Genomic DNA, 26,244 nt, shown 5'->3' with positions numbered 1-26,244 from the left:
AAACAATAATAATAATAATAATAATAATAATAATAATAATAATAATATTAATAATAATAATAATAATAATAATAATAATAATAATAATAATAATAATACTAATAATAATAACAACAAATACAAAACAATAACAATATTAATGATAATATTAAAAATAATAATAAAAAATTATAACAACAACTACAAAACAATATATAAGACCATAACATTAATTACTAAATAATAATAATAAAAATAATAATAATAATAATAATAATAATAATAATAATAATAATAATATTATTATTATTATTCAAATTATATTTCTACTAATTAATAATAACAATATCAACAACAATAAAAATAACAACAACAACAACAATAATAATATCAACTACAACAACAACAATAATATCAACAACAACAACAACTACGATAATAATAATAATAATAATAATAATAATAATAATAATAATAATAATAATAATAATAATAATAATAATAATAATAATATTAATAATAATAATAATAATAATAATAATAATAATAATATTTTCAATAATAATAATAATAATATAAATAATAATAATAATAATGTAACAAAAAATAATCATATTAATACAAAAAAATTACATTAATTATCAAATACTAAATCACAAGACCACGAAAAAAAAACATAAAAAAAAAAAAAACAAACTTAATTAACATTAAAAAAAAAAAATAAACGTACTTAACATTTAAAATATATATATATATATATATATATATATATATAAACAGGGACATCCGCCTAAAATTTCCGGATGTACCATGGAACATCCGGATTTTTCAAGCGGATCCCTACTTCTGCTTGAAATTTCCGGATGTACCATGGTACATCCGGAAATTTTAGGCGGATGTACCTAGGACATCCGGAAATTTTAGGCGGATGTCCTAATTGCCGAAAATAAAAATAATAAAAAAAAAAACTTACAGAATGATCCGACGCATTCTCCGGCGTACGAATGTTCCACTCGCCGTCCATGACCCAAGACCCGTCGGAAAATTTCACGATTTTTTAAAATATAAAATTTAGGTGGTCGTGGGGGACCGATTTTGGGAGGCTCGGGATACCAAGGTCGTAAAGTGAGGGGACCGTTTCATGTAATGTGTCCAAATGGGGAACAAGGTCATTTTTATAACACAAATTGCATAAAGGGCATAGTTGTCCATTCAAGTCAAAAAGGGAGTGTTACCCGGTAAAATGGGAGCGACGAATAGCAGTTGAGTCTTTTAATGTGTTGATATAGAATTTACGGTTTACCTAATTTTTAAAAACACAATAGACTTAATTGGAGTTGAAGTTGTACTTTCACTTCATTTTTTTTATATTTAATTTTCTTTAATACTTTGTACGTAATAATTAATGTAATTATACAACTTGGGTGATGGGCAGATAGACAAAATAATTGATTCTTTAGGAGAATCTTAGATTGTAGGACATACATATTGGAGATTTTATTTCTTCATATGCTAGGCCTGCACAAACGCATCGAAAAGGACACAATTAATAAGTTAATAACCAAATGGATTACGCCCCGGCTCTTTTATGTTTGTCCCGTTTAAAATACTATCTATATTTGATGAAGATTGAAGAAAGATGAAAATTGAACATGATAGTTGATAGATGTTCGATATACAAGCATAAGTAATAAGTAATATGACATTTTCATTTTGTGAATGTTAATTAATCAAGTAATATAAATAGAAACGAAGGATGTATATGATAGATCATATAATGTGAAAACAAAGGACGAGTATTGAAATTTAATTTGTATAGATACCTAATCATGAATAACCAAATAAGCACAAAATTGAACTCAAAAGATCCATAAAACCTATAAATCCATGAACTTTAAATAAAAATTCTTATCAATCGACACATTATAAGTCCACTCGCTTTTTATAATGAAAGAGATGTGGGCAATATATTAAATATGAGCTTGCGCAATTTTGGACTCTTTGGTACATAACCTCATAACTCAAACTGAAAACAAAATATGTTGAAAACCAACTAATTAAATTTCTAAGTAGACACATTAGTCTCCTAGCAATATATGATAAACCTATTTTTGAGTTTGGGATAAAATTTTAATTATGAGCTAAGCAAAAAAAAAAAAACAAAAAAACTTGCACTTTGCATGGTTTATTTTTCAAACTATTAACCGGGTAGATGCTAAAACAAATACGAAGTATCTTGCTAGCTTCCAAAGCTAGACATAGCGCATGGTGCTGCTCCCTGATTGGATTTTTAATTTGACCTAATTTTTCCTGTTTCTAACGTAGTACAAGTTAGCTTATTAGGGCATCCAACTAGTTGATTAGACATCTACATGGCCATCTATCAAACCCAATTTTGCAATTCATTCCTGTTTATAAAGACACCTTATGTTTGGCATTTTGATGGCCAAAAATTAGTTTCTTGTTCTAGCTACAACTAGTTTCATAATGAATAAGGAAAGAGAAAAAGAGATCGTAGTGAGGTCATAAAATATAGGTTGAAGCTTTTATGGACAGCTGCGTACAGGGCCGTTTCTGAAGTTTTGGGGGCCCAAGGGCGAAAAAATAAATTGGGCCCTATTTTATGTAATTTTTTTTTTTTTTAATATTGGAGATTTTTTTTTTCATTATTACTTTAATTTGAACAAAGGATAATTTGTCAATTACTACCGTAAGTTAATACCACTTTGTAAATTACTACCGCAAATTAAAAAAGTTGTGAATTACTACCGCAAAATTTTTTAAGATGTTGCGATTACTACCAAACCTCCATTAAACCCAACTATGACGTCATTATATCCCTTTAACCCATGTTTGACCATGGTTAAGGGCTTTAACCAGCCCCCCCAAAAAAAGAAAATGGGTTAGGGATTTAGGAATATAATGACGTCATGGTTAAGGGCTTTAACCCATGTTTGACCATGGTTAAGAGCTTTAACCGTGGGTTAAAGTGATATAATGACGTCATAGTTGGGTTTAATGGGGGTTTGGTAGTAATCGCAACATTTTAAAATTTTTTGCGGTAGTAATTCACAACTTTTTAAATTTGCGGTAGTAATTTACAAAGTGATATTAACTTGCGGTAATAATTGGCAAATTTTCCTTGAACAAATAATCTTTCTAAAAAAAAAAAAAACATTTTCAATAAATAATCTAGTTTTGACTACTGTTTTAAAAAAACCCCTTATAATAATTAAACTATATGCAATGCCAACAATGGTAAAATATAATGTACTTCTACAACTATATGGTATGATAAGGACATAACGTTACGATCGATTCTCTCTTGCGAATGAAATTGATCTTGTTCATAATCTATAGCCATTATATTTTATTTTATTTTTTGACATATTTTATTATAATAGCAAAGATAATAGAAACAAGAATTTAAGCTGTAATTATAATTTTACAAAAAATAGTTAAATGAAAAATAACAAGAATTTAGGCTGCAATTATAAATAAACAAAGAAATAACAAAAAGTTCCTTAAAAAAAAAAGAAAGATGGTTACATAAAAAAAAAGAGCAAAATGTGGCTAATGGTAATCGAACTGCAGATCAAGAAACAAACTTTTACCTTAAATATTTACCCTAACCACCAAGCTACACAAACAAACATGATGACAAATGTATCTCTAAATTTAATATATCGGTAATTTTACTGAACTTAAAAGCTGAAAAATGGGCCCTCCCCATCCGTGGGCCCTGGGCGGTTGCCCCGGTTGCCCTGGGTCAGATACGGGCCTGGCTGCGTACCAGAGATATTAGTGAAAGGAGGTTGCGGGACAGAATTAGAAAAGGAAAAGGTTAACAAGTACAAGAAACTTCCACGCTCTTAGCTTGACAGCTTTCTCCTCACCTAAATTACACTTATATTATCATGTTTTATTAGTCTTGGACTTATCTAAACTTATTAACATTACCTGGCCTTATTGTAACTTATTATCCTTTACCTCGCTCATTGATTTGATTATTGGGTCCTAATAATAGAGCTTATTAGAACCTATGGAAAATTGAAAAGTTGTTAGCCACTTAGCCCTATCACTACTTTATTATTTGAACTTTTAGTTCACCTAAATTAACTTATTTTAGAAAAAAATAAGTTCAGATCAGATTATCGTTTTATGTGCATTTTTATCAATAAATATCTTTAATTTCGTAATGAAAAAAATTATGAACATCACGTATTAATAAAATACACGTCATTACGAATCTAACAAGACCTCACTTGATACATTTTTTCCGTATAGATTATCGTATATTTAAAGTCAAATATGTCATTCTGATCATATCAGATCAAACTAGACCAGATCAGATAAGTTCAAATAAGATGAACCAAACCCATTGTCTTATTGTATGCGAAGTACATAAGTACATAAGAATATTTATAAGGTGAGAACTTTGAGGAGAAAGTAGACCGTGAACCATCTTTTCGCCACCATAATTCTGGCAGCTTCGCCGCCATACTAAAACGAAACCCTAAGAAAAAAAAAAAAAAAAAAGAGAGAAATAAGGATATGGTTAATCCCAAAATCAAAGGAAGGGTTGTAATCCTCCTCCATTAAAGATATTCGTGAGCTTCTACTACTTCATTGAAGCTGTTCATCCTCCATTAAAGTTGTAAATTAAAGCTCTACCTTTCGTCTCCAGTTCTTCATTTTCTTTGGCTGGTTACAATATTAACCCTAATTAATTGGTTGAAATTACGAATATACCCTCTTGAGATACATCTCTTGTTAATCAATAAGAGAAACTTGTATTTACCTTTAGTAAAATAAGGGCCTGTTCATATTTACTGAACTGAGCTGAACTGAACTGAACTGAACTGATTGGAGCTGAACTGAACTGAACTGATTGGAGCTGAACTGAACTGAACTGATTGGAGCTGAACTGAACTGAACTAAGCTGAAATGAATATTTTATGAGAGAGGGAAATTAAGAGCTGAACTGAACTGATTGGAGCTGAACTGAACTGAACTAAGCTGAAATGAATATTTTATGAGAGAGGGAAATTAAGAGCTGAACTGAACTGAACTGAACTGATTGGAGCTGAACTGAACTGAACTGAACTGATTGGAGCTGAACTGAAATGAAAATAAGTAAATATGAACAGGCCCTAAGTTCTTTCAGTTAAAATAATTTCACTTTGATAAAAATAAATTCAATTTAGTAAAAATAAAAGTTAACATAAAGTCAACAATTTCAATAAGTATAATTGAAAATCTATAAAAATAAATCATCAATAAAAATAATTTTATTTCATCAAAAATAATATTAATTGGACAATTCAACAAAATTAAGTAAAAAAAAAACTTTAGTAATTCCTCTGTTTTTATATACTTGTTCCATTTTTCCTTGCGTGGAGTTTTGGGAAAAATTAGATAAAATATTAAAATATTTTTTTTTGATGCAAAGATAAAATATTAAAATATAGAGATAGTAGAAGGTAAATTGGAGGAGAGAGAATTTAAAAGTAATAAAATTGGATCCTTTAATTAAAATAAATGAATTTAATATTATACTTCCTCCGTTCTGTTAATATTGCAACAAGGAGGAAATTACGCATCCCGAAACACTTTTTATATGCTAAATATCTATAATTGTGTAAGAGTAAAAATTATAAAAAGTTGATATTGTGAAAGTATTTTATGAGACGAATCCAACAAGATCCCACTTGACTATATTTTGCTTAACGTATAACTCATATTATATAGTCAAACAAGAGTGATGAATAGTGCAAAAAGTTCATTGTTACAATATTAATAGAACGGAGGAAGTAATACCTTTCTAAATAAGAAAATGGAGCAAGTATTTAAAAATGATTGTAAAAGAAAAGTAGAGGAAATATTTAAAAACAGAGAGTACTCTGTAAACTATATTTGTAAACATAAACATAAAATAAAATAAAAAAAAGTAGACATCAATCTTAATGATCATGACGAGCACTACACAAACAAGAGGGACCCACTCATGATTCCACTCTTAAGTCCATACTTGAGTATTGACTTCTCTTGAATTACATTGCACCTTCCCATACTTCATTCCCAGTGATCAGTCTCATTTTCAATAGAAAGGGTATTTTCGTCCATCCACAAAATATTCTCTCTCCACCCATCCCTCTAATCAAGGGGCAAAATTTGACCATTAGCACACCTAACTGGCAGAGCCCCTAGAATTCTGCAAGATCATAAATCCTTCAAGGTCGGATTTACCCCTTCTCTTATCTTGCCACTGTAAAGTGTAAATTTTGGTCTTGCTGGAAACTTCCCTTCCCAAAAATAGAAAAGATTTCCTCCCATTTTTATTACTAAATCGGAGTATCTCAATCTACCTTTTTTCTTGTTTTGTAAAGGAATAATATAACAAATCAACTTTTTTGTCTAGAACATATCTATATTGACTAGATATACTCGTATGGAAATCTTTTATGGACTTTGGACAGGTTTCATTTTTAAATAATGGAAGTAAATTGTGGAATAGAGGGGGGGGGGGTGAGAATTCAAAAGCAGGTTCTTATTTAGTGAAATAAGCTGAACTGAACCGTTTATGAGATAAGGTAATTAAACTGAACTTAAATTAAGATGAAGAGAACAAGTCTTAAATTAAAATCTTAAAAATACAAGTTCAAATGAATTGAATAAGATTTTACATGGATTAAAAAAAAAAAAATAAATAAAATAAAATAAAAAAAAAAACTCGACTATTCAAGGTTAAAATTAATGTATACTTATATTTTTAATAATTGCAAATAAAAACATCTTTATTTTAGGATTAGAGGGACTATAATGTTGAGATATGAATCAACTCACTCTTTCCATATTATATTCGGATCGATGAAGTATAAGAGAGAGTATGTGCCCCAAATATTGATGAAGAAACAATTAAGACAATGTTCAAAAAGTAAAAATTCATTTATTTGAACTCATTCATTGTTAAATAATGAGCTCATATCTTGCCAAATTAAAATTCATGAGAATTATAAATTTATACTCCGTATATTGCTAAAAATGTCAACCAAACAAGTTTAAGAAAATCTTAGGAATTTCAGTTGGGAAATAAACTTTCATGAAATGTAATTTTTTTTTTAGGGATTAAATTTCCATGTTAATCAAACGAGGCTATAGAGTCTATGTCCAAGAAAAAAAGTTGGATATTGGGAAATACATATCATGTATGAGCATAGAACAACAATTGAATAAGTCGTTTATCCTTTATAGTTCTAGTCAATGTACAAATTTGGTGCTGCCACTTAATACTTCGTACATCTGTAGTTCAAGTCAATGAACAGATTTGGCATTGCCACTTAATAAGTTACTCCCTCATTTTCAATTTACTTGGTCTTAAAATAGTGGACACATATTACGTTTTTTCCTCGATTTCTCTAATATCTATATGTCTTAATTTATTATCTTTAGACAATTGTAAGCTTCCACTAGATTTCCCTTCTCGTTAAAGAATGTGTCAAAACTCCAAAATGAACATTGCTTATAAAATGGGAAAAAGGGAATGAATAAAACATTCACAAGCGATAAAAAAAAACCATAATACTAACTCACTCCAAAGATAAAAATAACAGGCAAAAACTCATATTTCCGACCTTGCTGTAATTACCACCATAAAAACAGTAAAAAAAAAAAAATAATAATAATAATAAAAAATTCCAACTCTGAAATTCCAAAAATACCCTTAGAATTGCTAGAATGACGGTCACCCAACCCACGTACGAACACCACTTCAAAGAAATGACATTCTCTCTCCTCGTCATTGGTCATCCCCATCTTTATATCACCCAAATCTAACGGCACTCATTCCTTATTCTAGACCCTTCCATTTTTCCATCCTTTATTTTATTTATTTTTCCATAAAAAAAAAAAAAAAAAAAAAAAAAGAAAAAAAAAAAAAGCTCTGATTAAGATTATTAACTTAAAGATAAAACATTAAAACCCCTTTTTATTTTATTATTAAAGGGTTTTAACTATGGTTGAGTTAAGTCAACTAAACCTCTGAGTTTTAAGCGGTCCAGTGTTAAAAACAACTCCTGCTCTTCATTTTTGGGCCAAGAGAGATAACGCGAAAGAGAGAGAAACTTTAGAAAAAAAAATAATCGAAGCTCAAATTCATGATTGTTTGATTGATTTAATTCATTCAACTTTCTTGAATTTATAATTCTTTGATTCTTCTTCTTCTTCTTTTGGATTGATTGATTAATTTCTTACTTGGAATTAATTTCCCAGATCTCTCTTTTATTATAAGGTCAGTTCTTTTGATTTCTTGCTGCTCCTTATTTTCTGGGATTTATTAATCTTTCATTTCATGATTTTGACCTTGAAGATTTAATTTTTCAGCCGTGGGTTTTTCTGGGTTTTTGCTGTTTAAGTTGATTGATGTAAAAATCACTGTTTTGAAATGTGGTAAAATGTTCAGGATGTAGTAGTAGTAGTCAAAGAATTATATAAATAAGCTTTTGGATTGTTTAGGTCGGGTTCGTATCGTGTTATCGTGTCGTGTTAGGGATTGCCAACTCTGGGATTATTTAGATCTGTTAAATAAAGATTCAAGTTTCATGTATACATTTGTTTATGTATGTATATATATTTCTGGAATGGTATGATTGATTATTGGTATATCTTTGTTTTCAGATAATCAAAGTATTAAGATCTTACTTAGTACGATGGGGATGTGAATGTAGTGATTTAGCTGAAATTGAGCTACTCATTTTAGTGGGTTGTGAAAAAAGAGGTGGATTTAGGGTTTTTGGTGGGTGATAAATTAATGATTGTGACCTTATTGTGCACCTTGAGTAGTAGATTCCTGTTGTGGGATATAGAATTAGGTGGTAGCTTGAGAGAGAAGAACGGGCTCTCTTTCGCGGTCACCGTGTTTGAAAGATTTGAGAGGCAATATGTCTAAGGTAGACAGCCCTGTTCAGACCCAGGCCCCTGTTGGGTTGTTTAAGAACCCATTGTCGAGGTCGGGGTCAGGTTCGGGTTCGGGGGAGTTCTATGGGAAAGTGTCTACCACGGGTAGGAGGAGGGTTTTTGTGCAGACGGATACCGGATGTGTGTTAGGGATGGAGTTGGATCGGAGTGATAATGTTCATACTGTGAAGAGGAGGTTGCAGATTGCACTTAATGTTCCAACTGATGAGAGTTCTTTAACTTATGGGGATATGGTGTTAAAGAATGATCTTGATGCTATTAGGCATGATTCACCTCTTCTTCTGACGAGGGGGAATATGCATCGGAGCTCATCCACCCCGTGTTTGTCTCCACGAGGTGGGGATCTCCAGCAGAAGGATAAGAGTGGTCCGGTTGAGCTGTTGGGGAGGTCGGATCTGCATGAGGTTACCAAGAAGATGGTTAAGGAGATTGGCAAGGCGATTAAGAATGGTGTTGATCCAGTGCCTGTGACTGGTGGGCTTGGAGGTGCTTACTACTTCAGGAACAGTAGGGGTGAGAGTGTTGCTATTGTGAAGCCCACTGATGAAGAGCCTTTTGCGCCAAACAATCCAAAAGGGTTTGTTGGCAGGGCTCTCGGGCAACCAGGTCTGAAGCGATCTGTCCGGGTTGGGGAGACAGGCATCAGGGAAGTTGCGGCTTATCTTCTTGATGCCCAGAATTTTGCAAGTGTACCTGCAACTGCTTTGGTGAAGATCACTCATTCTATCTTTAATGTCAATGATGGGGTGAATGGTAACAAACCTCACAAGAAGAAACTGGTCAGTAAGATAGCGTCTTGCCAGCAATATATCCCACATGATTTTGATGCCAGTGACCATGGAACCTCAAGCTTTCCCGTCTCATCTGTGCATAGGATTGGGATATTGGACATTAGGATTTTTAACACCGACAGGCATGCTGGCAACCTCCTTGTCAGGAAGCTTGATGGTGTGGGGAGATTTGGTCAAGTCGAGCTCATTCCCATTGACCATGGTCTTTGTCTGCCTGAAACTTTGGAGGATCCATACTTTGAATGGATTCACTGGCCGCAGTCTTCTATCCCATTTTCTGAGGATGAGCTTGCATATATTGAGGGCCTTAATCCAGAAAAAGATTGTGAGATGCTTCGCGCTGAGCTTCCAATGATCCGTGAGGCATGCCTTCGTATCTTGGTGCTCTGCACCATTTTCCTCAAGGAAGCTGCAGCCTTTGGCCTGTGTCTTGCCGAGATAGGTGAGATGATGAGTAGGGAATTCCGTAGTGGAGAGGAGGAACCTAGTGAGCTTGAGCTTGTGTGCATTGAAGCAAGGAGGCTGGTGGAAGAGAGGGAGTTGTTTGTGCCGGAGTCTGAAGCTGGTGAAGATGACTTTCTGTTTGACATTGATTGTGAGGACCCTGAGTGGGACTGTACTCCAAAGATGGGCAATGGAGAGGATTTTTTCATCAGATCACCAGTATTTGGTGTGAATGGCAGAAACCCTCTCTCGAAGCTGGAGGAAAGTCTTGAGGAGGAAGAAGAAAGTGAAGATGGTGATAACGGGGAGGTGGAGGCAGAGGCGGAGGGAAATGGTTTTGCGGTATTCCCTGGTCCTCAAAAGTTCCCATCTATGTCAATGATATCAATGTCCCTGAAGAATACTTGTTTAGCGGAAAAGAGTCAGAAATTTCCTGGGGCGAAAGCAGAGAATGGCTATTCGTCATCTGGTCATAGGAGTGCAAATGAGCAGCTCCCTGCAAGTGCTAGTTTTGTGAAGGTTGCTGACATGAGCGAAGAAGAGTGGACACTCTTTCTCGAGAAGTTCCAAGAGCTGCTGCGCCCGGCATTTGCTGAGCGGAAGGCTGTGACCCTCGGGCAGAGGCAGAGACTGAGGCTCGGGACTTCTTGCCAGTTTTGAGATAGAGATACTTACAGCTATATGAGAGGGCTTAGCCAGTTGAGATAATAAGGATTTGTAGGCGTTGCAAGAGGAGTGGAGTAATGATAGGATTTATTAGGTCAGGGACACTTCCCAGGAAGTAGTGGTGGGTTGTGGCCTTGGGAGGGCAGCAGCAGTTTGGAAGTGCTGTAAATATTCTTTGAAGGCGGCATTGCTTCGGCGAAGTGGCTGTCTTAGTAGGATTTGTTTGTATTTTTTTGTTCTCTTCTTAGAAAGCCTTGAAGCTTTTGGTTTTAGTTTTTTCTTTCACTCTTTGTGGGCTTGTTTGATAAATAATTTTGTAGAAAATGAGAAGTCCGTCAAAAAAAGAACAAAAAAAACAGAAAAAAGAAAAAAAGAAAAGAAAATAGAAACTAATGTATATACCACTGAGACTGTTGTTTCTTGTGAATTTCCTCCATTCCACTCTATTATCATCTTTGTATATCTGAAATTTTTGTACTTCTTTCTTTAATAACTTGTTGAAGTTTCTTTTAGAGTGTTGTTACCTTGCATACTGTTCCAGAGCTAATGTGCTGATGATATGTTACGGTATTCATTATTCAATGGCAACATTATAGGTACTGATCGGAGGTGAACGTTGTGCAAATTTATTTTCTGACCGCCTTCTGTTTCTCTAGCTGATAGAAACTGTGGTAGACTGATAACTGAAGTTTTCTTTTCTGTATGATTGAAGACTTGAATTCCATTGTTGACAATTTTCTGATCACGGCATGTTGGTTGCCGGTCACTTGAAAATTTGACAGTTACACGGCTTCTGGTCCTTGATGACTTGAAAATTTGACCGTTCAGCTGCTGATGCAACTTAGAAAGGGTGTTCATCCTACACCCGAGTGTATACTTGTGCATGATACATCTTCACCCCTCCGTGTGCCACCTACAGGCGGGGAAAACGATCATCTGAGGTAGTTTAGCAATACAAAGACATTCCCTTTCATCTAGTGTCATCAAGACCTGGCTGTAATCCACAGTTTTTAAAGGGTCACCATCATATATGCAATTACAATTCTATATGTAACAACTTACTTTTCTGCGGATGTGGATAAATGGCTTTTTCCTTATCCCATCCCTTCGCATTTTATGTCAATAATATTATATTAATTTCGACGAAAACGACGTTTGCCATGTTCATTACATGTCTTTATGTCACGGTGGTTTAGATTTCACCAAAAAGATGAACATTATAAATTTCATGATTAATAAACAAGGTTGGTATTTGCTGACATTATAAGCAAGAAAATTATATGAAGCTAACAACAAATCCAAATTTGGCCTTTCAGAATTCTTTAGCGCAGCCAATTTAGTGCTATATAGCTATATATTTATATATTATAACGCCTTTTCTAGTATTATTAGTTTATATGCCCCTTGATTTTGCACAAAATCTGTGGACCAAATAATGAAGGATTGTTCTGTTGAAAGTGTACCATTTCAGGTGGGGTTGTTTATTTTCTTTCTAACTAGGGTATGATGAAATTGCTGTTGATGATGCAAACTTTGTAATCCATTTGGTTTTATAATCTAATTTTGGTAGCTCTTATCTTACTATTGATCACATCATTATTGATTCTTAGGGGCGTGTTCCAATTTACTGAAAACAACTTAACTAGATTGAACTGAATATAGCTGAAATGAATTGTTTATGAGAGAAGAAAATTAGGAATAGAACTGAAGTGATTGGAGTTAAACTGAACCGAACCAAACTGAATTGAAATTAAGCTGAATAGAACAAACCCTAACTCATGTTTTTAGCACTTTATAGTGGTTGATTCAAGTATTCAACCAGGGACTTAGTCGCGACTTATTGATTTGCTTATGCTATAGTATATATCACGAATATATGTTATTGTCTTCAATTTTTTTTTTTTTTTATTGTTATTTGTTGGAATAGTTGAGATGCAAACTCTTGTGATTAAGGAGTTCATTATCTTCAACACTACTAGCTTTAGATGCTAGATTTTGGATTAGGAAAGGAAGTGTCCAAGAAAAACATGCATACATTTTACCTTCCTTTGGTGTCATTTTTTGGAGTTATCCACATTAGAAAAAAAAGAAGGGTGATTTTATTTCAAGGCCCATCATGATCAAATGATATAATTAAGAGTTGATTTTTCAATGGTGGTGACATATTATTATAGGTTAACTTTTGAATTTTTATTTTAGACGAGTCTAAATAATGGGCTTTTCAGTAAATCAAACAAAGTCTTAGGTGAGTTTTTATCTTATACAAGTACGAAATTAATATTCATTGACAAAGAGATAACCTTAAATTTATCATGTCATTATTATCAAAAGTGAATTAAATGAGATTAAGCTCCTTTTTTTCTCTCTTTCATAAGATGAAAACTTTATAAAAACAAAGACTATGATCATTAACCAATAAGAGCATCCACAATGGTTAGCTACATAGACATGTACTTTGGGTTGCCACATCATAAATCTCTAAGCTACGTGATTGAAGCTACAACCTCTATAATGATAAGCTACATTCTTTTATAATAAATAAACCATAAAAATAATAATAAATAAATAAACAAACAAATACATAAAATATGGAATATGTAAATTAGCTTAGCTACAAGAGGTTGTAGCTCTATAATAGCTAGCATGTAACTAGAAATTATTTAAAAATTGCTAACAAGTCCTTATGCACCACCATTGTGGATGCATGCTCTAAGGGTGCATTCTCTTTATTAGTGTACTATGTTGATTTTTTTTTTTTACCTCATTTTAAAACTTATATAGGTTAGCTAAAATAATCCACATAAATCTAACACGCTATGAGTTTGTGAGCATATATGAACTTAATGTAACTTATTTCGTCTAATATGTGTTAATCGAGCTGCATATTTCATCTTATTTCATTCTAAATTTATCTAAATTTTTTTGTTTCAAAATAAGTCAAAAGAAGTGTTTAAAATATAAAGAGCTTAAAAAAGTCAAAGAACCAAAACCATTGACAATTAAAGTTTTTTAATTATCTACATGTTAATAAATTCTTGTATGAGGCAGTCTTACAATAACTTATTACGAGATTAAAATAACTTCCTACTTTAGAAAATGACTTTGTAAGTCAGTATCGCACAAGAATAATTAAAACAGTTCAACATGATAGCACTAAGTAAAGGAACTAGTGGAGGGGCAAAAAGTAATCAGTCATGTAATGTTTGTGTAAGTTTATCTTGAACAAGATAAACATGTATATTTGGTGAAGGCCTTGATTTAGGAGGCAGATTCCCATCTACCCATCATCATCAAAGAAGGGTGAAGAAGAAGGTGGTATGAAAGTGCATAATTTGAGAGAGAAAAACATGCAAGTAGTATTAAAAATAATTTCTTTTTTTTCTTAAAAAAAATATAGCAAGTAGAATTTATTTATTTTGGTAAGATGGACCCTCACCAAGAACGTGGCAACCTAATCTTTGTACATGTTTGTTTTATTGTGTCAATTGTATGTATATATGCAAGTTGTAGCTAGGAGTAGGGCCGGGGGCCCGGTAGAATTGCACTTTATTGAAAAATTGGGATTCAAGATAAAATGATGGGTTAATTTACAAAGCTAACTACTGGACCATGGTCTTGTCTAATTGTCTAATTGGACACTTTTGATGTTCTCTTTCAAATCAATTTTAAAGTGTGTCAAAAAGCTATCATCTTAGGTTCTTATGATTAGTGTAGTACAATAGTATTTTAAAGAAATACAACTCATTTCTAGGGTTTAGCCGATGTTTAAATGATGATCGTCCATGATGGAATAAAGACAATATTCGGAGTATCAATATTTCTCGTATCTCATAAGATTGTCCCGTAATACTATTAACTTGTTCTTTAAGTGGTAAGTTTTTCATCTTAATAATTTATGTGCATGTACGAAAAATAAAAGATAGAATTTCATAAGATTTCAAATGAACCAGCTCTTGAATGAAGGAAAAATTTCAAGACAATCTTTGTTTTTTTGAAGGAGAGAGAGGTTATTATTAAATTTCGGGACAATCTTTATTAGGCGGAGGGAGTACCTTAAAAGAGCAAACTATCGGTCTAATAACATACGGAGTACTTGATTGGGCTGGACAATAGTAGAGGATGAGATAGACATCCCTGTAGGAGTGGACCAAATATGATTATTTTCATTACTTGAACAAAAATAGTGATCCCATTTGAGTCTGTATCAATGGTGACTCACACTGGTAAAGTGTCAAATATGTTGAAGAAATTTGTTAAATTTTTGTATACTACGTAAATAAAAAGATAACACAAACATAATTATCACTGAATGGTATGTGATTTTTAAAAATTTGGAAGAAACATTTGATGCACACCTTTAAAGTCCTAATGGTTATGACAAGCAAAAACCCTGTTAAACATGTATTAAAAAGCTGTTTTACATGAATTATATCATTATTTTAAAGTTATTTTTACACATCAAGAATGGGCAATAACATCTATCTATTTAATTTTTATTTATATTTATTTATGAATGAGTACATATAACTTTAATTTCATGTGTAAACATCTTTACCTTGTTATCTCTATCAATTCCACATCAAAGAAAGTGTACGTTAGAGGTAATCCAACAACATTTTATGCTATAAGAACATTTTCTTTTCCATAATTTACTAATAGAACATAATTAAAAACTCGAGTTGATTTATAAATAATGCATAAATCAAACTGTCATAATCTTTATAAAAGGGGAGAAACACGTTCCGGGCTGCTCAATTCCCTAAACATTTACAAAATTATTCATAGCTTATTTTTTTTTTATATAACTAATTTTTGTTGCATTTTTGTACCCTAAACAACGTTATACTACGTATATGGCACTCTTAGGAAGGCCTAATGATTGACTAGTCATACACACATAAGAAAAGTGCCATATAAAATGAATAAGAAAGAAAGAGTAGAAAAGTCAGTCTTCAAAATTCTTTTCTTGTCCTTAGTTAGTTAAAAGTAACATCTATTAACATAGTCACACAATCTACTAATGATGTAATTAAGGAATTTAACCTACTTAATTGTCCACCTTTAGAAAGCTTAAAAAAAGGGACCGCAAAGCAAAAGCATGCTAATAAAGTAATATGATGCATGGATGAATTTATTAAAAGATGTACCTACCTATAATTCTACAAGGTTACAACTGGATTATAGATAGTTAAGTTAGAAAAAATTAATAAAAAAAAGGAAAAAAATTAGATCAAATAAAGTTTAAGGAAGAGGAGATAGTTTGAGTTGGGACTTAGGATATATATCAATATTCCTTCTTAAAAGTAAAGTGGAAAACATATTAGTTGGTAATTGTCATAGATTCTTTGTTTTTTTTTAGGTGTGCTTAATTATTGAAAGGGAACAAAGTATAAGTGGATGGTAATAGTAGGAAATGAGATAAGCATCTCATATACACAAATACACAATGATTGATCTAAAGTTGTACTAGGACAAAGTGTTTCTTCTGTTCTTCGGTTGGGCCGTTTGGTCAATCGGTTGGGCCGTGAGCTCAATGGGAATGGGCTTCTGAAAAAAATTGGGTTTTGTTTTGTGTGACATGTTTGGCTGAAAGATTTAGAAACATATTTGTAGTTAATGAATTATGGAATTTGTTATATACACTCGGGTCAGATGCATCCACATTCTACACCAATAAGTATTTCTTCTCATTTTAATAATTGTTTTTTTTTTTTATTTAATTATCAAATGAAGAGCAAAAACTAACTTGGATTAGTTGGGTGTACAATACACCCGGGAGTATATAACTATCTTTCAATGAATTAGGGGTTTTAGTTTACCTTATTTTTGCTTATCTGATCTGATTTAATCTGGTCTGATATGATCATATTTTCAAATTTGACCAAACTTTAATCTTAAGTGTACGATAATATATTAAGGAAAAAAAATATATCAAGTAGGATCTTGTTAGATTCATACTAATGTGTAATTTATTAATATGTAATTTTCATAATTTATTAATTAAAAAATTAAAGATATTTAGCGATGAAAAGTTTCACATAAAATTATGACCTGATTTAAACTTATTTTTTCTAATGTGATTTGATCCGAACTAATTTTTTCTGAAATAAGTAAAAATAAGTTGAACCAAATAAGGCTTTTGCATGTATTAATCCAATTTGGTAATGACTAATGAGTATAAATTTGACTCAAAGGTAGTCTATGTTGCAATTTATCAACGTCGGAGAGGGAGGGAGCTTAAGTGGTTAGAAGTTCTCTCTCGATTCCAAGAGATTTTGGGATCAATTTTCATCACCTGTCCTTGTGGTTCACTACAGACCCAAAATATAAACCCTTGACTACTCGTCTACTCTTAGGGGGCGTTTGGTTTGAAAAGTGGAAACAGAGTGGAAAGGAAACAAATAAGAGGGGGGAAAGGAATCATTTAGCTATTACCTTTTCATTTGTTTGGTTTAACCATAGAAAGGGTATTTGTTAAGAGGAGGGTAAGGGTATTTGTTACCCCAAGTTTTTGAGAGGTAATAAATAAGGGGTAATCATTACCTTTAGGTAATGGTAATTGTTACCATGCCTTCAAACCAAACACATGGTAACGGTATTGGTTTAATCGAATCCGTTTCCAACTCAAAAAATACACCAACCAAACGCCCCCTTAATCATTTATCTCACTCCAGATCATCATAAGATTCATAACTTATGGGGTCAATTCAGATATGGAGTTTTTGTTGACTTTGAAAAGTTTGCTAGTTGGGAAAACATAATTCTATGATTTGTTATTTCCTTGCCCATTAAGCTTAGGTATTAATGGTTAAAATCATACATTCACAAACATAAAATTAGAATCGTCACAAACATCTAATCAATGCGAAACTGTTATCAAAATACAGTATTGTTACAATATGCCAAGAAGAAAGAAAACACAAGTGGGCTTGGGCTTGGGCTTGGATGGTTCTACAATTTAGTGGATTAACTCATTAACATGTACAATTGAACATTTGTACTACATCAGAAAACCAAACATGGCTGGGGTTGTCCAAACTCTAAAATTGATCAAGCTTTTATAAATCATCACTACCTTATTATATATACCCATGGCTTCTTCCCTTCTTCAATCAAATCATCCGATCTTAGGTTCTTGATTTAAAAAAAAAAATAAGTATTTTGTAAAAATCATCATGATATTGAAAACTAATAACAAAAAATTCAAATCAATTTTTGTAGTTTTCAATTTATTTATTTTTAATTTTCTAAAAAACAAAAACAAACAAGTAGATACGATAAATATTCTCATTCCCATCCTATATCAAACACCTAATAAGATAAATATCAATTTTATGCATAGAAAGAATATTCTATTGTCCTTCAATTTTTTTTGATGAGCTATTATCCTTTATAACCTTTAATTTATCAAAACTTATAATAGTACATACATTCATATAATTCTATTCCAAATAGAAAATCAGCCTATAACAAAAAAGCATATTCCCTCAGATTCCCGCGCATTTTATTTATTGTTAATCACATAATTACTTTCCTATAAACCCGTCAAATTTTAGCCCTTGGATTCAATTGTCACACATAATCCAACGATCAAAATTAACCCTCAAAATATATATATGAAAATATCCCTTTTAAAACTATAAATACCTCTCCAATTAACTTCTAGGGCATTACACATACACAAAAAACAAATATCAATTCATCAAAATTTCTGATTTTTTTTTCTAAGTAATTTTCTTGAGCAATGGAAGGATTAATGGTCGTTTTCGACTTCGATAAAACGATTATCGACTGTGATAGTGATGAATGGGTCGTTAATGAGTTCGGTTTTACATCACTTTTCAATAAACTACTACTCGTAAATACGCCTTGGAATACTATAATGGTTAGTATTTTTTGTTCGGTCTAATTTAAATGTGTTTTCTTTTATTTTCTTGGTTTTATTATATAGTTTACGCGATTTAACGTATGATTTATTGATCGTAACAGGATACATTGATGAACGAAATGCATAAACAAGGAGTTACAATTGATGATATTGTACAAGTCTTGAAACGAGTTCCAATTCATCCTCGTGTCGTTCCCGCAATCAAATCTGCCCATGCTGCTGGGTATTTGAAACTTTTCTTGTTTATGTCATCCGGAATTAATAGTCACGTTGATATATTATTTCTAATTGAATTAGCGACATGACAACCAAATTTTTAATCGAGTTTTCTAGGTATTATTTAGGATACTTAATTGTGACGACTAAATCTTGATCATTGTTGTACATTAATTAGGTCATCTAGGTATTAATAACAATTCTTGGGAATTTTTATTTATTTTCAGGTGTGATTTGAGGATTGTAAGTGACGCTAATACTTTCTTCATTGAGACCGTACTTGATCATCTAGGAGTAAAGGATTGTTTCTCAGAGATTAACACGAATCCGAGTTATGTTGATCAAGAAGGAAGATTAAGGATATTACCGCTACATGATTTTACTAAATCTCCTCATGGATGTAACAACCCTTGCCCTCCAAACATGTGCAAGGTAAATACTTTATCCGTTATATATTACTCGCAACAAAGAAATATTTTATGAATTAATTTTATTTATGATTGTTCACGACTAATTTTATGTTATTGTTAAAAAAATTGTAGGGTTTAGTGATCAAAAGGTTACTAAGTGAGCAAGAATCCAAGAAATTTATCAACTTAGGAGATGGTCTCGGAGATTATTGTCCTTCTTTGATGCTAAGAGAAAGTGACCATGTTATGCCAAGGAAGAACTTTCCTGTTTATGACTTGATCTCAAGAAACTCAAACCTTATCAAGGCCAAGATCCATGAATGGGAAGACGGCCGTGATCTCGAACGCGTCCTATTGTCTATCATCCAAGGTATCATCTCTAATGGAGATGATAGTAATGTTGCTCAATTGTTAAACCATGAGATTTTGCATGTTACTAGTTCACATCAAGCCTTGCCTCAGGCTCGACGTATTCCTGTTTAGAAATTGGGAAGAATAGCTATTTTAATTTGTAATTTTTGTTTGATTGAATTGATCTTATATTAGGTTTATGTTGCTCAATTCAAGAATAATTGTATTAGTGATTGAAGATGTCTTTTGATAATGTATACATACATAGGACATGTTCTTGTCTTATTATGTTACAAGTCTAGTTCAAAATAGATATACATGTCGAATAGTTGGGTAGGGTTTATTAAGGTGTATGTTAGTTGAAAGACTGATATGACATTACTTTTTTTAGATTCATCCAACAGCTTAAAAATTGGGCCCTTAAATTTATAAATTTGGTTTTACTTTGGAAATAGTGGTCCTTTTGTTTTACGGGGAAGAAGGGGAAAAGGTAAGTTTAAGATTTTGTTTTTAATAGAGTCTAGTGCTTTTTTAAAATTTTGAGGGCCCTGTTTTGTGGGTGAGGAAAAACATGTTCAAAACCAATTTTGAGGGCCCTGTTTTGTGGGTGAGGAAAAACATGTCCAAAGTCGGACTTGAGCATGAGGCATGTTGACATGTGGACTGTCTAACGGGTGCCTAGCTTTAATTGGCGTAGAGTATATAGAGATATTTTGTTTATATCTTGTTACACTAACATACGACAATATGCATATATATGCCTAAGATTTAACAATGATTGGCAACTAGAACCTACCAATGATTGGCACAGCGGAACAACGCGTGAGAGAAGAATCTTACGTTAGTCTTATTGGAATTGATCCACTGCAATATAATTTGTTTTATAGATATCTTTTAAGAATATTATACATTAGTTTTCCACTCTTAAAAAAGAAAAGTTGGTTGTTTGCATGCAGCTACTAGACTAAACTTAATTGATTAATGTTGACAATATATTTGTGATATAGTTTATGGATTTTGTTAGTAGACTAGTAGTAATAGTTGTTAGGAGTCGTCCAATGCAAATCCATTAATAATATTAGTTGGTCTTAGAAGTTTGCTAAATTATTCACGACTTGCTGCTAGGACTGCAACTGTTTAAACATGGCAACGGTTGACATAAAATGGCCTAAAACAGAAAGAAGTTCATAGAAAGTTGAAAATTGTAGGATCATATCGTCTAGTTGGCAAAACGGAATAATTTATTAGGAGCATCCTATATGGGACGATGTTGTAACTTGTAAGTGATAAGAGTATATATACCGTTTAAGTAAAATATTAAGCGCTAGATATGATGAGACATATGCTGTATGACTGCATCCACACTTTATGTTCAATGGGCTCTCAGGGGGTGTAATAGAGTATATAAATTGATTTAATTTGGGCTTCAACCACCAACTTAAACTTTTGGTTGAGTTGGTCCTTTAACATTAAGTACTATGAACACTACACCTGGTTATCGTGTGATTCTAGTTTAAAAGGGTCACACACTCACACTTTATAGGGCCAATAGCGGGACGAACTAATGGGGGTCGCGGGTTGGTAGTGTGTCGATAATGGGCGAGCCAATGAACTATTAATTATAAAAAATTTTAGACAGAGCCATTTTTAATATGAATACGAAAATATCTATGTAATTATTTTTACCTTATCTATTTTCTTTATCTATTTTGGACAAACATTTTGGTTTGACCCTACCTAATACGAGCTATGTCCATTAAGAGTCCTTTAAGCTTGACTCTGACCCTATTATCATTGAGTTACCCTATCCAATAACCAGGTCTATTGTACTCTAAGAAAATAGATATAGAAATAAACATTATCACATGTATATCTTCATTTTTGTACTATAAAAAAATTGATATTCACACATCAGAATTAAATAATTAAACCGAATATCACATTAGTATGTTTTTCGTCTTTAGATATTTTTCAAAAAAATATATGTTGGATTATTTGAATATGAATCTATTAACGTTTCAATTAGGAACAACAAAGAAAAAATAAAGTGTTTGTTCAAAAAAAAAAAAAAAAGGTGCCAAACTTGAATTCAGATAGCTAGTCATTATTAGATTTACTGAATTTTATTTAAATTAGGGACTAAGCGACATTTTGTTTAATTGTTTTCTTATTTAATTATTAAGATTTTTCTTGATAGAACCAAACTTTAATTTATATTCCACACGTAGTGAATGCCAACTAGCTTAGTTGGTTAATTTTATGAAGGTGATATTTAAAACATAATATATTGGATCAAATTAAAAATTTTCTAATATATATATTGGATCAAATTAAAATTTTTCTAATATATATATATCTATATATATATATATATCATATCACTATTCTTTATGGCCCTCTCAAAAAAAAAAAAAAAAAAAAAAAAAAAAAACACTTGTACGCCATACGTAACAAATAAATATATTCCCATTAGTACCGATTACAGAAACATATTAAATGTTGATATAATAAAAAGAAAATTGAATTAGTATTTGGAGGTTTACAAAAACACACATCTAGTCCTCCCATTTTTCCATGTAACAGAAATATCTTAATCTCTTTGCTCTCGAAAATTTGTGCATGTATATAAAATTACAATAAAACTTACATAGTTAAATAAAAATCCCTCTCTTTAAAAAATTAATTACATATACAGATATAACTTAAACATGTCTCCAAGGATTTTCAGCAAGGCTAACACACTCATTATACCGAAAACAATCAATCAAATGATCAATGGTCATCCCAGCTGCTTGGATGAACGACTGAGTGATCACCGGTCCGACTAGCCGGAACCCTCGACGTACGAGATCCTTGCTTATGACCTCAGCTTTTGGAGTCCTTAATGGTACATTCCTTGGATATCTATACTTGTTGATAATAGGCCTATAATTGAAATATCCCCATATATAACTGCAAAATGATCCATACTCCTTCATTACCTGCATAAATATTCAATTACATATATTGCATGAAATTAATTAGAAATTTGCATTTGAATAATTGTTGTCTTAAACATAAATCATATATTCCTATACCACGTGACCTAGCACCTAGACTTAATAATAATAAACCAAATTTATGTTAATTTACAAATTCAAATATACCACTTGTTTTTGAAGATAATGTAACTTTTATATAACTATTATTTCGGGACAGAGGGAGTATATACATGTATACGTATTATTTAATTAAGCAATAAGGTAATGCATAAATTAAAACGGTAAATCCAGTATTTCACGATTTTTAACTCATTTCTTGTGGTTTCTTTTGAAGAACTTGCCTTGATTATTCCTTTGGCATTCTCCACAATGCACCTTGCTCTACACTCAGGTAATCCCAGCTCCTTGTTCGACGATATCTCTATGATCTCGCTCTCCTCCATGCTAGCAACGAAGTTGATATCAAATCCTCCAAATGACTCTCTATAGTATATATGTCATAATTAACACAACACTAGTATATTGTTCAGACTAATTTTTCTAAGTAAATAAAATTGATATATAACAAAAAAAAAAAAAAAAAAATATGTATGAAAAGGAGTTTTTACCTCAGTTGGCCTCTTTTCTTCAGAATGTCAGTCCAATTGTGATCCATCAACATACCAGACATGGAAAGCAGCTCAAACAATTGACTGATGAACAAAAATATAAGTAATATAATTTCTCAAATATATTTTAAAGTCAAATGATATACATTTTTCCTAGCTAATATATATACATACTATAAAATGAAATCTATGTATTCATATATATAGTTGGTACGTACTTGTCATCGTATACGGGTACTCCCCATTGTTCGTCATGGAAGGTTACATACGCGTTATCTGTTCGATCCCCAATAGACAAGAAAAAGAGAACATTGCTTTAATTATTTCTCTATACATAAGATAATCAAGGTATATATGTGTTTGGAGAACAAATGTTCTATTTATGATGTGATCGACTAGGGTAATTATAATTAGGAACAAAATTAACATTAAGCTAGGTCTCGATCTTCACCTTAATCAAAGTGTTTTACTCTAAAGATCTATCTAAGCTAGGGTTAGTTCGGTGTGGTCTGATCTGATCTAGTCTAAATTATTATCATTATAATTTTGTTTGATCTAGTCTTAAAATTTTTTGGTATGTTTTGATTTGATCCTAATAAAATAAGTAATAATTTATAAGAATATATAAGGTGAAGAATACAACGCCTCGTACACACAAATTATTATACGTACAGAAACCTAGAGGCTTGAACTTGATTCACTCACTTGAATCATGGTCACAATATATCTGAATTTGGTAATAACGTATAATTAAGTAAATCTAAGCTAGGTGTTTTTTCATTATCATATACATAGTATAATTCTTAATTAATGATTAAAGAAGTAGACAAGTAGTTAATTATCAACAAACTCATCAAAAACAATACAATGCTTAAACTTAATGCAATTAGAGATTTGGAGGTCTAAGATAATATTAATCATGTATATGTATGGAAAGTGAAAGCATGCATTACTGTAAAACAAGTTCCAATAGCCAATTTTAAGCAAGAAAAGCACAAAAATTATATTCTAACTACCACTATTTGTTCAATTAAGTATAAATATATATATATTTATCACAAGTTGAAATAAGATATAATCTTCAATATAATCTTACCACTATTCTTGGTTATCCAATGGCACCTCTTGACCTCACCATTGTCATCACAAGGCTTCTTAGGACTAGGCAATTGTTCAACCTTAGCCACTTGAACCTCTTTCTTTTCAGGAGAGGTGGTCGAAACCTTTCGTAGTGATTCGAGTGATAACAAGATCTTTTGATCCAAAGGACACGAGTAATCCGTAAGGGAAGAATCCGTCGACGTTTGAGACAACGATAATGAGATCGACGACACTGATAATGAAGAGTTGCTCCTATGGATCCCAAGTGGATACACCTTCTTGAAGTTTTTGAAGAAACTATTGTTATTATTTTGGTTTGGATTTTCTTTTGCCTTAAACCACCCTATTTTGCTACTCTTCTCTAGAACATTTTTCCTTACATTATTTCCTCGTGACATTTTTTGTTACTTTATTTTTATTTTTGGCTCAATAGTATTATTACAAAATATATAAAACTTATTAATTAACAAAGAAATATAGATATTATAGAAAATAAATAAATATATAGTTATATAACTTAGATTGGTTGTGAGCTTGTGATATATGAAAATATTTGCTTTTGTAATGAAGGGGGTCTTTATAAGAAAATTTTGCTACAAATTTGGTTGGTGAAGTGTGAGTTTCATTACATACATAGCCTTAAATTACTAATTTTTTTCATCTTGGTTCACAAGCAAATAATCTAACTAGTGGGATGTATTAGTGCTTAATTAATAAATATTTATTTTATATAGATTAGATGCTAATCATGATACTATATAATATATATTTTACTTTTAATTAATTTGGTCCACCCTACCTAATTAGGAAATAAATTATAATTAAATAAAATGATTAAAGGTTGATGCTTAGATCATATATGCACTTATATTGCTATATCAAGGTTTTGACATCTAGCTAGCTACTATCATAATGAATGTAGAATGCATGAAATTTTCTTACATAAGTATTTAGTTTATTGTTACTAATCTTGCTTTTTAAATAATTTTATTTAAGCATATGGTATGAAAAGGGTCAATAAATCAAAATGAGGTGGTTGGAACATAGTTGTTATCGTTTTATTAGAATGATAATGACATATTATTATATTTTTAGATATTCTTTATGATCGTTCTTGTGAAACATCCAAATATAGATTCCAATAATGCTTGATTTAGTAACTAGGAGTATTAGTTAGTAGCTCTTTTTCAACTTAATTAATTCGGAGTAGTTTGTTTTAGTATTATAGCTTGTGGTGGCTTTAAAAATTTGGATTCACATACACAATGGCAAGAACCCTAGATTGTCTATTTGTTTCTACAAGTTCAACTTTGAGCATTTCGATGAGAAAATAGGGGACAAATGAGTTAGGGCCGGTTGGCCGGAAACTAGTTTGACACTTGGAAGAAAATTTCTCAAATGCTTTCGCAATGAGATCCATAGATATTATTTTGGTGTTTCTTCATTAAACCTTCTTTATTAAAAAAAAAAAAAAAAAGTGGTAAAACCTCTTGAATAATATTTTAGGGAAACGCAAATTCTTATATGTGGTTGGCCATACTGAATGGCCAATGAACCATATATCATGGGTTACGCTTTCTTCTTTTACATGACCAGCCGCACACAAAACACGATGTAATGAGATTTATATAATATCATAGACAATACCTGGAGAAATTGATCATGTCCAATGCAAGCCTATAAAGTCCCACAATTAACAAATCGATCCAACAAAAAAATATCATTAACATAATAATAACATAATTGAAACCTATTTTTTCAAAGATCAAGAAAAAAGAGTCAAGTGGTAGTATGCTTTTAAAGTTTGGCCTACATTTGAAGAAAAAAAATACT

General features: G+C 31.6%; 2 protein-coding genes and 1 pseudogene across 3 annotated transcripts; 2 read left to right on the top strand and 1 right to left on the bottom strand.

Annotated features, from left to right (window-relative positions):
* Positions 1 to 7,903: 7,903 nt before the first annotated feature.
* Positions 7,904 to 11,283, top strand: LOC145558643 (phosphatidylinositol 4-kinase gamma 7 pseudogene; annotated as a pseudogene). The gene is made up of 2 exons (XR_014092590.1): positions 7,904 to 8,269; positions 8,656 to 11,283. The product of XR_014092590.1 is annotated as a phosphatidylinositol 4-kinase gamma 7 pseudogene (transcript).
* A 7,271-nt stretch (positions 11,284 to 18,554) lies between these two features.
* On the top strand, positions 18,555 to 19,864 carry LOC145617267 (inorganic pyrophosphatase 2-like). The gene is made up of 4 exons (XM_081671993.1): positions 18,555 to 18,741; positions 18,846 to 18,967; positions 19,188 to 19,392; positions 19,503 to 19,864. Exons 1-4 carry the CDS (start codon positions 18,601 to 18,603, stop codon positions 19,851 to 19,853), a joined length of 819 nt encoding a protein of 272 aa, XP_081528119.1. The 5' UTR covers positions 18,555 to 18,600; the 3' UTR covers positions 19,854 to 19,864.
* A 2,281-nt stretch (positions 19,865 to 22,145) lies between these two features.
* On the bottom strand, positions 22,146 to 24,942 carry LOC145617176 (uncharacterized). Its single transcript, XM_081671897.1, has 5 exons — positions 24,407 to 24,942; positions 23,529 to 23,586; positions 23,311 to 23,394; positions 23,044 to 23,185; positions 22,146 to 22,702 (listed from the first exon to the last, which is right to left on the bottom strand). Exons 1-5 carry the CDS (start codon positions 24,807 to 24,809, stop codon positions 22,424 to 22,426), a joined length of 966 nt encoding a protein of 321 aa, XP_081528023.1. The 5' UTR covers positions 24,810 to 24,942; the 3' UTR covers positions 22,146 to 22,423.
* Between the last annotated feature and the right edge of the window lie 1,302 nt (positions 24,943 to 26,244).

This window comes from Chenopodium album, chromosome 1, assembly GCF_948465745.1.
Source record: "Chenopodium album chromosome 1, dcCheAlbu1.1, whole genome shotgun sequence".
In the NCBI taxonomy this organism is placed as follows: Eukaryota; Viridiplantae; Streptophyta; class Magnoliopsida; order Caryophyllales; family Amaranthaceae; genus Chenopodium; species Chenopodium album.
This window is presented reverse-complemented; position numbering and strand designations above follow the sequence as displayed.